Consider the following 13,863-nt stretch of genomic DNA (forward strand, 5'->3'; position numbering starts at 1 on the left):
AGAGCTATATATACATATTATTTTATAACTAACTATAAAAATTCCTCTATTATCATTTTAGTTATCTAAAATAATTTATACAAAAAGTTTATAATATTAGTTTTTCACATATTGTGCAATCTAGTTTCTAGTTTAGCCAAATTCTAGTTTGATAACCTTGAGTTAGAAACAAGTTAACATTTTGATTTTCTTACTTTCCTGAATATATGAGATTTAATTCCTCTATTATCATTTTAGTTATCTAAAATAATTTATACAAAAAGTTTATAATATTAGTTTTTCACATATTGTGCGGATCTAAATCTAGTTTAGCCAAATTCTAGTTTGATAACCTTGAGTTAGAAACAAGTTAACATTTTGATTTTCTTACTTTCCTGAATATACACTTCATGAGATTTATTTAGCAACAAATATATCATATGGTAAAGGTCCAACAGGTAATAATACTACAACAAAAGTTTAAAATAAAAACTTGAAGGTCATCATGTCATTTAGGTACATAGAAAATCCATGAAGCTGATTCACTTCTTAGGAGATTCAAACTGGGAGGTTATCACTATGAGAGACCTGAAGTCTCCAATTAACATATTGGATATATAAATAGTTGAGGCTCATAGCAATTCCAAAACCCAAAACTGATGAAAGTAGTATTGCATAGATGGCCTTCAAATGCAACTGCAACAAAAGGTCACAAAGCTTTATTTAGCACATCATAGGTACACTGTAAAAGTTAAAAATTTTACCTAAACATAATGTTGTAACTTCTTACATGCAAAATGTATACAGGTTATAAATCAGAAAACATCACTTGCTATTCTATCATCTATATGCATTATGCATTCAACAAATCTCTTCATCCCATTTTGGCACCAAAGCAAAGGCTTTTACAATTTCTTCCCCCCTCTTTTGCCCTTGTCTTAAACAGTACTGTAACTACATTATTTTAAAAGACAAGCATGCACCATCAGAGACCATAGGATAACTAAATACAAATAAATGCAGTCTTTTCTACAAAATCTAATACTTTCATTACTGCAACCCAAGAAATATAGCGAGGCAAGAGTTTTAGCCATTAGCAGGCATTTCATTTGCCAATCCGGCCAATAGTATTACTAGGAAATTATTACCAAAAATATGAACATTCTCACTCACCATGGTATAAAACAGATGCACGGTTATAGCCACAAGAGCGAACTCAAGAGCAGCATATGTCCATATATACTCTCTAATTGCTGCATGTAACACAGGTAAAATTAAATTAACGTTCAACAATAAACCAATTTCAGTCTGAAGATATGAGTTTTTACCAAGGATGACTGCAAAAATAGATGCCAGGAGGCCCAATGTAAAGGCAAATGGTGCTGCTATTATGATGGCTTGAGTCTTCAACTCAGGAAGCTACAAAAAGGAACATAGAATCAAATAAAATATGCATATATATTTACTAGACTATGAATACAATGTATTCTGAACTCTATCTAAGGGGTTAGAAGTTCACTTATAGTATTCTCTTAAAAGATGTAGGCATACCAGGAGCTGTTCAATGAAGAAAAAGTAGCATATTGTGCTTATCAGGACGAGCACCACAAAGTCTTGCCAGGCACTGAAAAATGGAAATCAAGGTCAAGCAAATAATAATAATATTAATAAATTTAAGTAACTTATTTGGAAAAGACTAGAACTGGAATATTTGAAAGATTAAATGTTTGGGAATGCACATAACTCAAATTTATCCCGAATGAGTTTCCAAACTTAACTATCTTAGCAGCAATATTAATTATGATTGAAAATATCATTTTAAGACATACGAAAAATCAACTCTGAGAATAAGTAACTCTCAAGGACCAATTCACCCTCATGAAAGAGCGCTTTGGGCTTGAAGAATGGACTATGCCCGGGCCTATTATTTTACCTTGTGCAACTTTTCTACAGAAGAACAGAAATGACAAGGGTCAGAGTCTTGACTCAGAGACTTTGATACCATGTCAAAGACCAGCTCCCCTCCACGATTAAATTCTAGGAGAAAGTTTAAGATTCATTATATATCTAAAACTGAACCCATGGTATATGGACTTTGAAAAGCTTGCAGAAAACAAGGAAACCTATAACGGGTAATGTCTAAGGTTGCCATTTATAAGAACAGAAATAACAGATAACTTAATTTGAGAGCATAGATTTTCAGATTACTTTATTGACTCTGAACTTGAGTTCAGTTGACCCTGCACTTGTCTACTTTGCCGTTGAACAGAGCTGGAAACACGAAGCAAAGTTACAGGTAAATTCTGAACCTCGTGCCCACATACTTCACATTTCTTATTTCCCTTTGTGCTAAACCATTTTATTGCACATTCTTCATGCACCAATCTCAGGTCACCTTTGCAACTGCATTCCATTTTCAAGGTATTTCTTTCATCGCAGACATCAAGACATATCCTGCACACTGCTTCCTCTTCAGGAATTTCTTCATCATCAGCACCTTCTGGTGGCACGGGAGTTATCTGATCTGATTGACCAATAAAAATTGTGTTAGTGTGTTAAACTATTTTGAGAAGATTTAAAGTGACAATAAGCTAAAAAAATGGCACTCTAACTAAAATGTTACTAACGAGACAACTCAGGAACTAAGTAAAATATCCCAGCAGTGTGATAGACTCGTACTCGTAAAAGTGGCTGTCATTTTGTCTATTATCAACATACAACATTTTCAAACACTGGCAACCAATTGAGGTCATTTCTAACCCATAAAAGGATGATGACAGGAACCACAACACTAGGTGGAATAATAAACACTGATTAACCCATTTTCTGCTTGAAATGTAAATATTGGAAAATGGATTAGATTTCTTCACTGTGAATTTAAAAATAGAAAAGTAGGACTACAAAACTGGAAGTACATAAAGTATATGTGACTTTAGTGAGGCCTTAGAGGAAACATACCATCATTTGTATCTTGCTGATCCTGTTCACTACGGGTAGAAAAGGAGATGGATCTTACAATAACAACATTTCTCCCAGGTACAGAAAGGGACCTTGAAACCTTGGAACGACCAACATCCTTCTGCACAAAAGTTAACAACAGCCATTTGAAAATATAAATAAAGTTCCTAAAGATGGGGTAAACCTTAGTTCATGCAACTGTTGTTGTATCATATGCTTTAGAAAGCTCTAAACATGAGTTCGAGTCAGTAAACTTTCAAGTATTCCTTTAAATACCTTGTTGAAAATAACATATCTGAATATTCTAGTATTTCCTTTCTTTTCTCTGATAACAGGTTTCGCACAATGTAATGTTACAGAATACAGATGATTTAATTTTAACCTATGAATTCGACCTTTCCATAGTCCAAGGTAGAGGTATAACTCACATTAATTTTATTTGAGAGAATCCATAAACAATGCATCACAACGAAATAAACGGGAACTTACATGTTGCTTCTGTCCAGTATAAGTCCTTGCAGAAACAGGTGTTGAAACCGAAGGAGACAGATTTGATGCAGGAGTAACAGGAAGAGAAGTGCATCTTTTCCATGCAGCGTCAGATATGGAGTCCATATTAGAACTGTCCGCAGATGTCTTCGAGTCTGAATTAAGGAGGCAGCTTCTTTCGCCATCTGTTACATTAGCTTTTCTTTTCAAGCTCAATGCCCTCAAAAAACCTCTTGATGATGATATCCCTTTGGAAAAACTTTGAGAATGGTCCAAAGCCCTTCCACTGCCAAACCCTACAGGTCTAGGTGGAACTTGAAGTGAAATATCGGGACGTTTCCCACTCGGTCTATTATCTGAAACTTCTTTGTTCGAACAGTGGTTAATCTGCAAGTAACAGGGACAATTTCAAGCAATTTAGTCCCAACAATTTGGCATAATATGCCAAAGCACCACAGATAATATAAAACAAATGCAACAGCTAAAATGCAAGCACTTCAAGAGATAGCATGCCAACACAAATTCATGAAGAATAACTGAAGAATGATAATTCTCAAATTGTTTTCAGAAATTAACTTGTTTCACAGAGAGGATCTGGATCCGGAAGTTGAATAAACCATCAATGTCGAAACTCACATGAACAAAATCAATAAATTCCTTAGTGGTGACTTATAGAGCAAAAAACAACAAGATACAATCTAATAAAGTTAAGAAGAAAATTGACATCTTCCAAAATTCTTCACAAACTACATTGTCAGCTAGAACTCATATCTCAAATTCAAGGACCTCCAGAAGCAGTTACAATTAAAAGGCATATGAACAACAATCAAAACTACATTCCAATCATGCACAATTCAGGAAACAAATAAAAACCTAGGCTTAAGTAGGCACAGAATAAGCTCAAATTGAGAAACCCCGTAAGGGCTTAACTTCAATTCAATCAAAATACACACACTGACACACACACACACACACACACACATCTCAAGATCAAGTGATAAATTTAAAAAGTTTAAAAGCATAGAATTTTACACAGATTTAGAGATGAATCATGAGAATAGAAACCTGGGGTGAAATCTCAGAGACTTCATCAGTGGCTGCTGCTTGAGCTGCTTGCATTATAGGCAGCACCAAAGATCTCACAATAAAAGTTGGAACTCTGAAATACCCACAAAAAAATAAAAAATAAAAAAATAAACAGGAAAAAAAAAACGAAGAATAAAGAATAAAATCCAACAGAGATAATTTAGTAAGCAAAAAGTAATCTGAAGAAGACCACGGTCGTTGTGTGAGAAGCAACTGAGTTATGATTTATCTATTTTTTTTATTTTTTATTTTACACGCACAACATTGTCATTAATTAATGAATGATGTTGTTTAAAACAATACTATAATAAATATTGGCCAATTTTATGGTGCCTGAGTTTGGTGTCTAAATTTTACTTAACTTAATTTTTGTAATAAATTTTGATTTTTTAAAAATTATTTATTGTTATATCTTTTAAATTAAATATTATTTTTTAATATTTTTTAATAAATAAGCACCATCTTTTAGACACCATAGCATTCACTAATAATATTATATGAATAAATAATGAAGCTTCAGAATACAGATAGAGGTAGTTGTACCGTATACTACACGAGCGAGTGTGTCACTGACTCACTGTATATTGTAATGTACGGTCCCTTTCACTCAAATATGGATTTTTTTTATCAAAGATAGTAGATTCGAACCCACAACTTCTTAATTGAGTATAAAGAGATTATGCTATTTGAACTATAACTCATTGGCTCAAATATAAATTTCTTGCAAAAAAAAATAGACTAATAAAATTAATTGAAATTTTTATAAAAATTTAAATTTATACCTATTTTATAATAGATCAGACCAAATTACAGGTCCTGAGAATCTGAGACCTCATGGCCTTTTTTCACTCTCCTACTTGTGAGTTTGATTGATTGTTTGCTTTATGCAATCTTACTTTGGTAACTTAAAAAAAAAATAATAATAAAAAAGAGGTTTTTCTTTTCATCGAATATTGTCACATCATAGGCAGGACTTTCTCGCTGTGATGCTTCCAAGTTGCTTCCAATTTGTCAATTTTCATACATGGTTTCCCCAATGTAAAACGTTTTGCTTTTGCTTCATAGAAAAGCTAAATGTGTTCATCATAATCCGTAAGACCTTTATTCGTCAACTTGGTTTTTCTATTACATTTACAATTTTTTTTTATTGCAGAGTATATACAATAATACAATATCTTTTTCTTTTCTTGATTATTTTTTTCTGGTATTTCTTTTTTTTTTCTTGATAATAAATTAATAATACAATATCTTCTTTTGTTTTTGGACGATACAACATACAATGTATTTTTTTGGTCTAGATACAATATCTTTTTTTTTGGTAAATGATACAATATCTTTTATATATATATAACTTCTGATATTTCATAATGGGCCAGCCCACTGTGTATTTCTCTACCACATAAGTTATAACTGCAAAACGCCATTTTTTGTAAACCAATTTTAAACTCCTCGGCCCAAACAAAATGGACAAAAAAATCAATGCAAATTTGTCTAACTATAGGGATGTTGAAACAACAAAGGGTTATACTATCGTGTTGAAAGGAAAATTTTTCTGTCAATGCTGAAAGTACGTGGTATAGGGGAAGAAGGAACACGTGTTTAGGTTGTTGCTAAAGTTTTGGACAATTTCTACATGATAGTAGAGTGTGATGTATGAGAATTAAGTACAATTAATCAGTTGATGAAAAGAAATGCATTAATGATGATGATTATGGTATTGGGTTTTTTTTAGGATCCAAAAAATATTTAGGTTTACAATAAAGTTTAATTTTTTTAGTTGTATTATTGAACAAAAATGAAGTGAATAAAATATATGACGGATTGAATTGGTTATAGAGTTATAAATGAGTTATTTTGTAAATATATTTTTTGAAGTTTTCTGTTGAGTTGTTAATTTTTGGCCAGTTTGACATAGTATGCAGTTTATTTTTCTTTTTATTGAGAGTGGTACTAATTGTTAATTTAGTTATTGAAATTGTCATGACAAAAAAAATTGAAATTGTAAAAAAGAATTTGTAATTACTAAGTATATATTTAGATTGAAGTTTGTAGACGAAAAAATTGATGTTAATTAAAAGTGAGCTAGAATTAGCATGGTTTATGTTTGGCAAGTTTTTATATCAAAATAGATTATAATAAATTAAATGTTGTTTGGATTATATTACTCAAAATCAATTTTAGATAAAAATTATTAAAAAGACATGAATTTAAATAGTTATTTGATATTATCTTATCTTTTTATTTTAGGTATAACTTAGGAGTATTTTTAAAATGTTTGCCAAACTTCAAGGACAAAAAATATACTTTACCCTAAAATTTATTTAAATACCTAAAATAAAAAGAAACATAATATCAAATAACTATTTAAGTTCATGTCTTTTTTAATAATTTTTTATTTAAAAGTGATTTTGAGTAATATAATCTAAACGACTTTTTAATTTACTACAATTCATATAAAAATTTGATAAACATAAATCATTTTATTCTCAGTTCACTTTTAATCAAAATCAATTTTATGCAACTTCTCATCTACAAACTTCAATCTAAACACACACTTAGTATAATAATTTTTTTGTTACAATTTTAGTTTCTTTTTATCATGATAATTTCAATAACTAAATTAACAATTACCATCTCCCTCAATAAAAAAAATGCATATTATGTCAAACTGACCAAAAATTATTAACTCAATAGAAAATTTTTAAAAATATATTTAAAAAATGAACCTTTTATAATCTCATCACCAATACAGCCCAACATATATTTTAATCACTTCATCTTTGTTCAATAATATAATAAAAAAACTCAAACGATAGTCAGCCCATTAATTTTAGCAACTTGTTGCTGGACCATAAAAAAAAGTCCAAGATCATAATCATCTTCAACTAATTAATTACTTTATACAGCATTCTTTGGATACGCTGCAGAATGCTGTTGATAAAAGTTAACAAAAATACTGTTGGTAACATAACGAGATTATAGTAATAAACATCAATTATTATACATGTATATCATATATAATAATACATTCTTAATTGAAAAAGATTGATATGAACAACGAAAATGAGACAAATAATAATGGTGAATACATACCTGAAACAAGGAAAAAAGGTAAATTAATAACATGGGCTATGCTTTGGTCTGTGTATATAACATGATCACTTATATTTACAAAACTTTAGGAATGATTTAAGTATTTAACTAAGAATTTTATTTTGATAGACTCTAAGTGTAAAATCATTTTACATGTACATTCAATCACATAACATCACATTAACAAAAATAACTACCTTTTATATTAACCACGTGAATGATCATCCAAAAAAATAGTTGTAATTGCACGACTATGTAAAACGTTTTACAATGGATAGCCCACAGCAATACAGATCTCCCAAAACACTTTGTCTTCCACTTCATTCACATTAACTTTGATTGATTCCACTTCTTCATCATCATCAACAAGGAAATCAGGCGATGAAGAAGAGCATTTCATTTCCTTTGATGAAATACACACATGTGAATCATTATGATGATCATTGTTGTCAGATGTGCAAGATTCAGCATCATCATCATTATTAGTAGCTTCAACAGGGCAAAGAGTGATAAAGAATCCTATAGTATCTCCCTCAGAATCTGCAGTATCCTCAATCAGCAAAGAAGGTGACATATCCATCATCATATTAATATTCATTTGATCTACTTACTTTGATATTTGATATGATGGTATTCTTCTTCAGAGTAAAAAAGAGCAGCAGCTATATACACATAACACATTATTTGTATGTTTTATGAATGGTTTGCAGCACTCGCTAGTTGAAGGGTACTACTCATATAGTACTATTTATGATGCAAATTTAATTTATTTATTAAAGAAAATAATGATTTGTTCAAACTATGTTTGTGGGTAAAATTTGTTGACGTCACATCTGACATCATCGGTCATTGATTTCTAGAGTCGTGTGTGGCTAAGTTAAGGTAGTTGGTTTTGAATTAGATGAGGGATAATTTCAGTGCAAGAATGTAAATTACACACTTTTCATATGCCTTGCACATATATTTAGCTTGTGTTTTAAGTTTCATTAATTGCTGTCTTTTTCAAATATAAGTGGTCCAATTTGAGTTAGTCTAATAGTTAGTTCCGCTTAAATAATTGTTGGAAATTTAAATTCCGCCTTATTATGCATGCAACAATTCATTTGCAACAACAAATCCTAAAATGGAGTTTAGATCCGTGACAGATTAGTCTTTAACTCGTCGAAGTAGGAAATACCGCAACAAAAGAAAGTGTCTATTTTTGTTTTTATTTATTCCTGAAATTTAGATCATATTAATTACTATAAAGAGTAAATACCTTTTTCGCCTCCTGTCCTTTTTGAAAATTGACAAGCCGCCCCCTAACCTTTAGAAAATGACAAATCGGCCCCTGTCTATTTCTTCTGTTAGACACATCGACCCTTCTGTAACCAATAGACAAGAGTTGATGTGTCTAACAGAAGAAATAGACAGCAGAAACCGATTTGTCTAACGGAAGAATTGATGTGTCTAACGGAAAAAAATAGACAATGACCGATTTGTTATTTTTTAAACATTGAGGGACAGCTTGTCAATTTTCAAAAAAAATAGGAGCCAAAAAATGTATTTACTCTAAATTTTATTAATCCAAAATTTCAAATTCTGGAATTGTGGTTGATACATTTCTTTGTTGAAATTTTAATACTTATAGTTCTAACTCGACTAATCTAGTGTTAACTAAAGTGTGTTGTTTGCTTTGATCTCAAATGTAAACTTGACTAATTTGGACATGAAATGATTTTGTAATAAATTATTGGAAGACATATTTCTCTTTATCTGTCTCTCACTTTTGATAGAGAGGAAAATATTATCCACATAAAAATTCTAAGATATGAAGAACAAGTAGTAAATTTTATGAAAACAGATGTACATTTGAAATATATAAATATTTAATTAAAATTTTAAAAACATTGAATTTAGTAATAATAAGTTTATATGTTGATGATTAGGGATATGACAAAGTTTAATAATGCAAACTGCACCCAAGGAACTGCCGACGCTTGGTGTCAAATCATAATTAAGGTGAGTTCATAGTGCTTTAATTTGTATATAATGGTTATGTGAGTGTCATTACCATATTTGCTTAGACTTATTTATCCCTAATCACATGCTTAATGTGCCCTTGTGTACCAAGCTATATTAAGATTTACCATTATGAATGATTTGAAGAGATCATGGAAGATCCATAATCACCGGTAATTAGCATTATCACTTGTCAAAATCATACGTGTAGTGACATGGTTGTGTTAATTAGGTTTAGGTGCAAAGATAGATGAGTTAGAAATTTCCAGATTCTTTTTGTTACCTGAAAAGATGACACCCTCATTACGTCATTCATTTCAAAGCCCTTTTGTTAATTATACTCCTTGTTAGGTGTAAATATATGTATTATTTAATTTATTTTTAATATATATTTTATGTAAATAACTAATTTAATAATAGATTTTTTATATATACATAATATAATAATATAGTTGAAAATTCATTAGTGTGGAAGGTTATGTGTGATTGAAACAATCCTCCATGCTTGTGTGGACTCAAAGCTATACAAAAAATAGTTCATCAAAGTCAATTAAGATTGAATCGGATGAGTCCATCTCTTCTACTGTGGTACTTGTACTAGAAGAGAGAATAATGTGCACGTTTTATTATTCAATAATTTTTTAAAAACATAGATCAAGAGAGAGATTTATTACTTTGTTAAATAACTTTTCAAGTCACAAATATAAGCTATCTTTGGAAAAAAAAAATACATATAAAAGTCATTAATTTAAAAGTATTTAAGACAATTTACATTTGAAAATATTATAATAAATATTTAGCACATAGTGAACTTAAGTATACTATAATACATTAGCGGTTTAATTATTCTGCAAGTCTCTATAGTTTTACCGAAATTTCAATTAGGTCCCTATACTTTTTTTCTTTTCAATTGGATCCCTGTACCTTTTTTTTTTCAATCAAGTCCCTGCCGTCAGTGTACCGTTTGAGATAACAGAATATTCTACATAAAAAAAGAATATTCTTGGCAATTAGCTATAGAGGCTTGGTGAAGTAATATAAATTTTTCCTAATACCCAAATAACCCCTCACATTTCATTCCTAAGAAAAAAAGAAACCCTAAGTTTCTCCTGTCTTCTCCGCCTCCTGCCTCCGTCGATGGCGTGTGTGTCTGCCATCGACTGCAACAGACAGTTGCTGGTGTCCCCTCCGTCGCCTTCTCTTTGCGCTGGGCCCTTGTGCGTTGTTGTTGTCAGAGGTCTTCTCCACGGTTTGTCCGGCCAAGGCGTCTTCCTTCCGTCGCGGTGAAGGCCCTCGCCTGGAGTCACCGTGCCGCACGTTGCCGAGCCTCCGACCACGCCTCTGCTCCATCTCCCTGCAATCGAAGTTTCTGCAAGTAAGTGACAAAGAAAAAATCCTAATTTTTTTAGTGTTAAAAGTTGATATTTATGTTATTTTTTTTCAAAAAAAAATATGGCATTGTTTGACTGTTGTTGTTGTGATGGTGGTGCTTTAAATGGATTCTACTTCTATTTTTATTAAATAGATTTTGCTTTCAATGGGAGATTTGTGAAAGTGTAATGTATGCTGATGGTTTCAACTTATGAAAGTTTGAACCTTTTTTTCAAATTATGTGATTGAATGGAGCTACTATGGCATTGGATGATGAATTTTGTTTATTCTTGAATGTTGATTGTTGTGGTTGTGCTGATGTTGCTTTAAATAGATTATGTTTCTGTTTTTAATACCTGTAGGGATGGGGGACTCGGATTTTACCATAGACATACACCATGGTGGCAAGTTTCATGATTTAGGGAACGGGCTAGAATATTTGGGGGGGGGGGAGGAGTGTTGGAAGATATGCATTATGAGTTCGATGAATGGAGTTTGCAAGAAATAGTTAGTGAGTTGCAAAAGTTAGGGTACAAAGGGAATGCCAGGATCAGGTACTGTGAACCAGGCTGTCAATTGAGCTCGGGTCTCAGAGAGTTGATGAGTAATGGAGATGCCATGAGAATGGATAGGTTATTAGTGTTGCAAACGGTTAAGCATTGCTCGGTGTATGTTGTTGATGGCTGTAGGGAAGGTAACGGTGTTGAGATATGTTCGAATGATAAGATGATTATCAATTTATTATAAGATGATTATCAATTGATTATGCTGTGTTATAAATAAATTGTAAATAGATTATAAATTCATTGAAAAAAGAGTTGAATATTCATGTTGCAATCTGCTGTTTACCTGATTTCAGATCCTGGTCTTGCTGCTGCCGCCAACGGAAAAGATCCGAATGCTGCTGACACTGTGCCTACTGCTGCTGCTGCTGCTGTTGACACTGATCCTGCTGCCGACAACAGATCCGGTGTGAATATCTGCAGATCTGAGCGAATAAGGCAAACAGGGGCAGGTAGGGGAAGAATAAGGGGCAGGGGAAGGGGTAGAGCTGCATTTTCACAACCACTCCCCACCACACCTACATCTTCCCAACAGCTACCCACCACACCTACTGTTGCTGCCTCCACTCAAGCACCTCCCATACTTGCAACTTCAGCTTCTCAGGCTCCAACCACATCCACCGGTGCAGTGGCTCCAACCACAGCCACCTCACAACAAGCCTTACCTCTTGAAGGGCCAGTCTCCCAGCCTCTCCTAGCTGTGGCAAGTGCAAAATCTCACCAAGCACCTAGAGCATCTTCTCAACCTTTACCAAAGACAAAGGTGTTTGGTGTGAGGAGAAGTGGGCGGCTAAAGTTAGGAGTGATGAAGCAAAAAGGAGCACCTAATCTACATATAGACATAAGTGATGACTGAAGTCTGTTTATATTTATAGTTAGGGTTGTTGGGGCTGCTGTTAAATAGTATATCTTGTGATGAATTGTGTCTATGTGGCCACTGTTTATTATGTGGATAGGACCACTATTTTGATATTTTGTAATCAGGTTGGACCACTTTTAATTGTTGCACTTCTTGGATCTTTATTTTGGATTAGCTATATGTGGCATATTATATGACCACTTATGTTATGATATTTTGTGTAAGTATGGTTTAGAGGAACACTTAATGAAAATATATGTAGCATATTTTCTGGCCACTTCTTGCTGCAAGTTGTTGTCAATTGTGAAAATTTAAATATTCACATTGATAAAGTTGCTTCCTAACTATCATTTGTTATACACACAAAATACATTAAAGTGCAAAATTGATTCAAACTAAACTTAATTAACTTTAATTGGATTGAAGCCATACAATCTCTTATATTACAACTTTATAGCACAGATAACTCTAAACTCTTGCAAACCACATTCCAATTATTAAGACTAGCAAAAACATAAATAGCATATATTGCATTTTACATTGAATTTTCATATTGTCATCCAACCTCCCAATTTATTCTTTGAGAATATTCAACTCATCACATAATCTACCCAACAAGCATCTATTTCTTTGGCTTCAACAATTAATCTCTCCATCTCCACGTTTAGCCTCTCTATCTTTCTTTCTTGTGCATCCAATTTCCACATTTCAGCTTCCAACTTAGCAGAATTTTGTGTTCCAACAACTCCAACAGTAGCAGCAGACACGTTACTTCTTGCACCAACTTCATTAACCCACTCAAAAAATTTGCATCTTCTGTTAGGGCAAGAAATAAATCTTCTATTAGGATTCTTTGTTGTTCCTGAAATTTGAAGACTCAGAGTGTCACCACACAAATAGTGAACCCGCTTTTTCTTTTTCTTTGGCCACCCATTCTTTGTATCGTCATCAACCTCAATCCAATCAAAATCATCAATCCACTCAAAAAAGTTGCATTTTGGTATCTTCCCACAAGTAACATACCTCCTACCATGGTCAGAAACGGCTGAGGAACGACGGACGGTTACTGCCTCTCCACAGAAACACAGGTGTCTTCTTTCCTTCGAGTACAAGCTCCTGGAAACACAGCTTCCCGAAGAGAGAATAAATGAGATTCCTTGACTATGAGCCATAAATTTGGAGAATATGAAAACTGAAAATGGAAAAGGGAGAATAAGAGAAACCTCAGATACTGCAACGAGAGTGTTTATAGGGAGAAGACAAGGGGTAAATAAGTCATTTCACAGCTCACTAACGTTTTTTTTTTAAACGTCAAACGTTAACAGGGACTTAATTGAAAAAAAAAAGGTACAGGGACCCAATTGAAAAGAAAAAAAGTATAGGAGCCTAATTGAAAATTCGGTGAAGTTATAGGGACCTGAAGAGTAATTAAACCATACATTAGCAAAGAGCCAGCATAAAGAG

At 32.5% G+C, this 13,863-nt stretch overlaps 2 protein-coding genes across 5 annotated transcripts; one reads left to right on the forward strand and one right to left on the reverse strand.

Annotated features, from left to right (window-relative positions):
* LOC107638529 lies at positions 342 to 4,778 on the reverse strand. 3 transcript variants are annotated; one of them, XM_016341849.2, is made up of 8 exons: positions 4,492 to 4,778; positions 3,427 to 3,813; positions 2,938 to 3,058; positions 2,188 to 2,503; positions 1,531 to 1,603; positions 1,308 to 1,398; positions 1,153 to 1,232; positions 342 to 675 (listed from the first exon to the last, which is right to left on the reverse strand). In XM_016341849.2, exons 1-8 carry the CDS (start codon positions 4,543 to 4,545, stop codon positions 538 to 540), a joined length of 1,260 nt encoding a protein of 419 aa, XP_016197335.1. In that variant the 5' UTR covers positions 4,546 to 4,778; the 3' UTR covers positions 342 to 537. The 3 variants fall into 3 exon arrangements, with proteins under 3 accessions (XP_016197335.1, XP_016197337.1, XP_020976189.1); XM_016341851.2 differs by having other exon boundaries at positions 4,459 to 4,762; XM_021120530.1 differs by lacking the exon at positions 342 to 675 and adding an exon at positions 735 to 933.
* Positions 10,572 to 12,695, forward strand: LOC110270856. 2 transcript variants are annotated; one of them, XR_002360530.1, is made up of 2 exons: positions 10,572 to 10,981; positions 11,837 to 12,695. XR_002360530.1 is itself a non-coding variant. In XM_021120531.1 (2 exons), exons 1-2 carry the CDS (start codon positions 11,446 to 11,448, stop codon positions 12,394 to 12,396), a joined length of 786 nt encoding a protein of 261 aa, XP_020976190.1. In that variant the 5' UTR covers positions 10,988 to 11,445; the 3' UTR covers positions 12,397 to 12,695. The 2 variants fall into 2 exon arrangements, 1 of the variants encoding a protein (XP_020976190.1); XM_021120531.1 differs by lacking the exon at positions 10,572 to 10,981 and adding an exon at positions 10,988 to 11,671.

Source organism: Arachis ipaensis, chromosome B04 (genome assembly GCF_000816755.2).
Source record: "Arachis ipaensis cultivar K30076 chromosome B04, Araip1.1, whole genome shotgun sequence".
Taxonomy (NCBI): domain Eukaryota; kingdom Viridiplantae; phylum Streptophyta; class Magnoliopsida; order Fabales; family Fabaceae; genus Arachis; species Arachis ipaensis.

What these genes read in the sequence shown, in the direction of transcription:
- LOC107638529 (XM_016341849.2), bottom strand. Translation starts at nt 4,545, where the DNA reads ATGCAAGCAGCTCAAGCAGCAGCCACTGATGAAGTCTCTGAGATTTCA. An exon ending in TCAGCAAGATACAAATGATG is followed by an intron (nt 2,504 to 2,937) that starts GTATGTTTCCTC and finishes TTGGTCAATCAG; the next exon opens with ATCAGATAACTCCCGTGCCA. An exon ending in TCTTCATTGAACAGCTCCTG is followed by an intron (nt 1,399 to 1,530) that starts GTATGCCTACAT and finishes TCCTTTTTGTAG; the next exon opens with CTTCCTGAGTTGAAGACTCA.
- LOC110270856 (XM_021120531.1), top strand. Translation starts at nt 11,446, where the DNA reads ATGCATTATGAGTTCGATGAATGGAGTTTGCAAGAAATAGTTAGTGAG. An exon ending in TGTTGATGGCTGTAGGGAAG is followed by an intron (nt 11,672 to 11,836) that starts GTAACGGTGTTG and finishes ACCTGATTTCAG; the next exon opens with ATCCTGGTCTTGCTGCTGCC.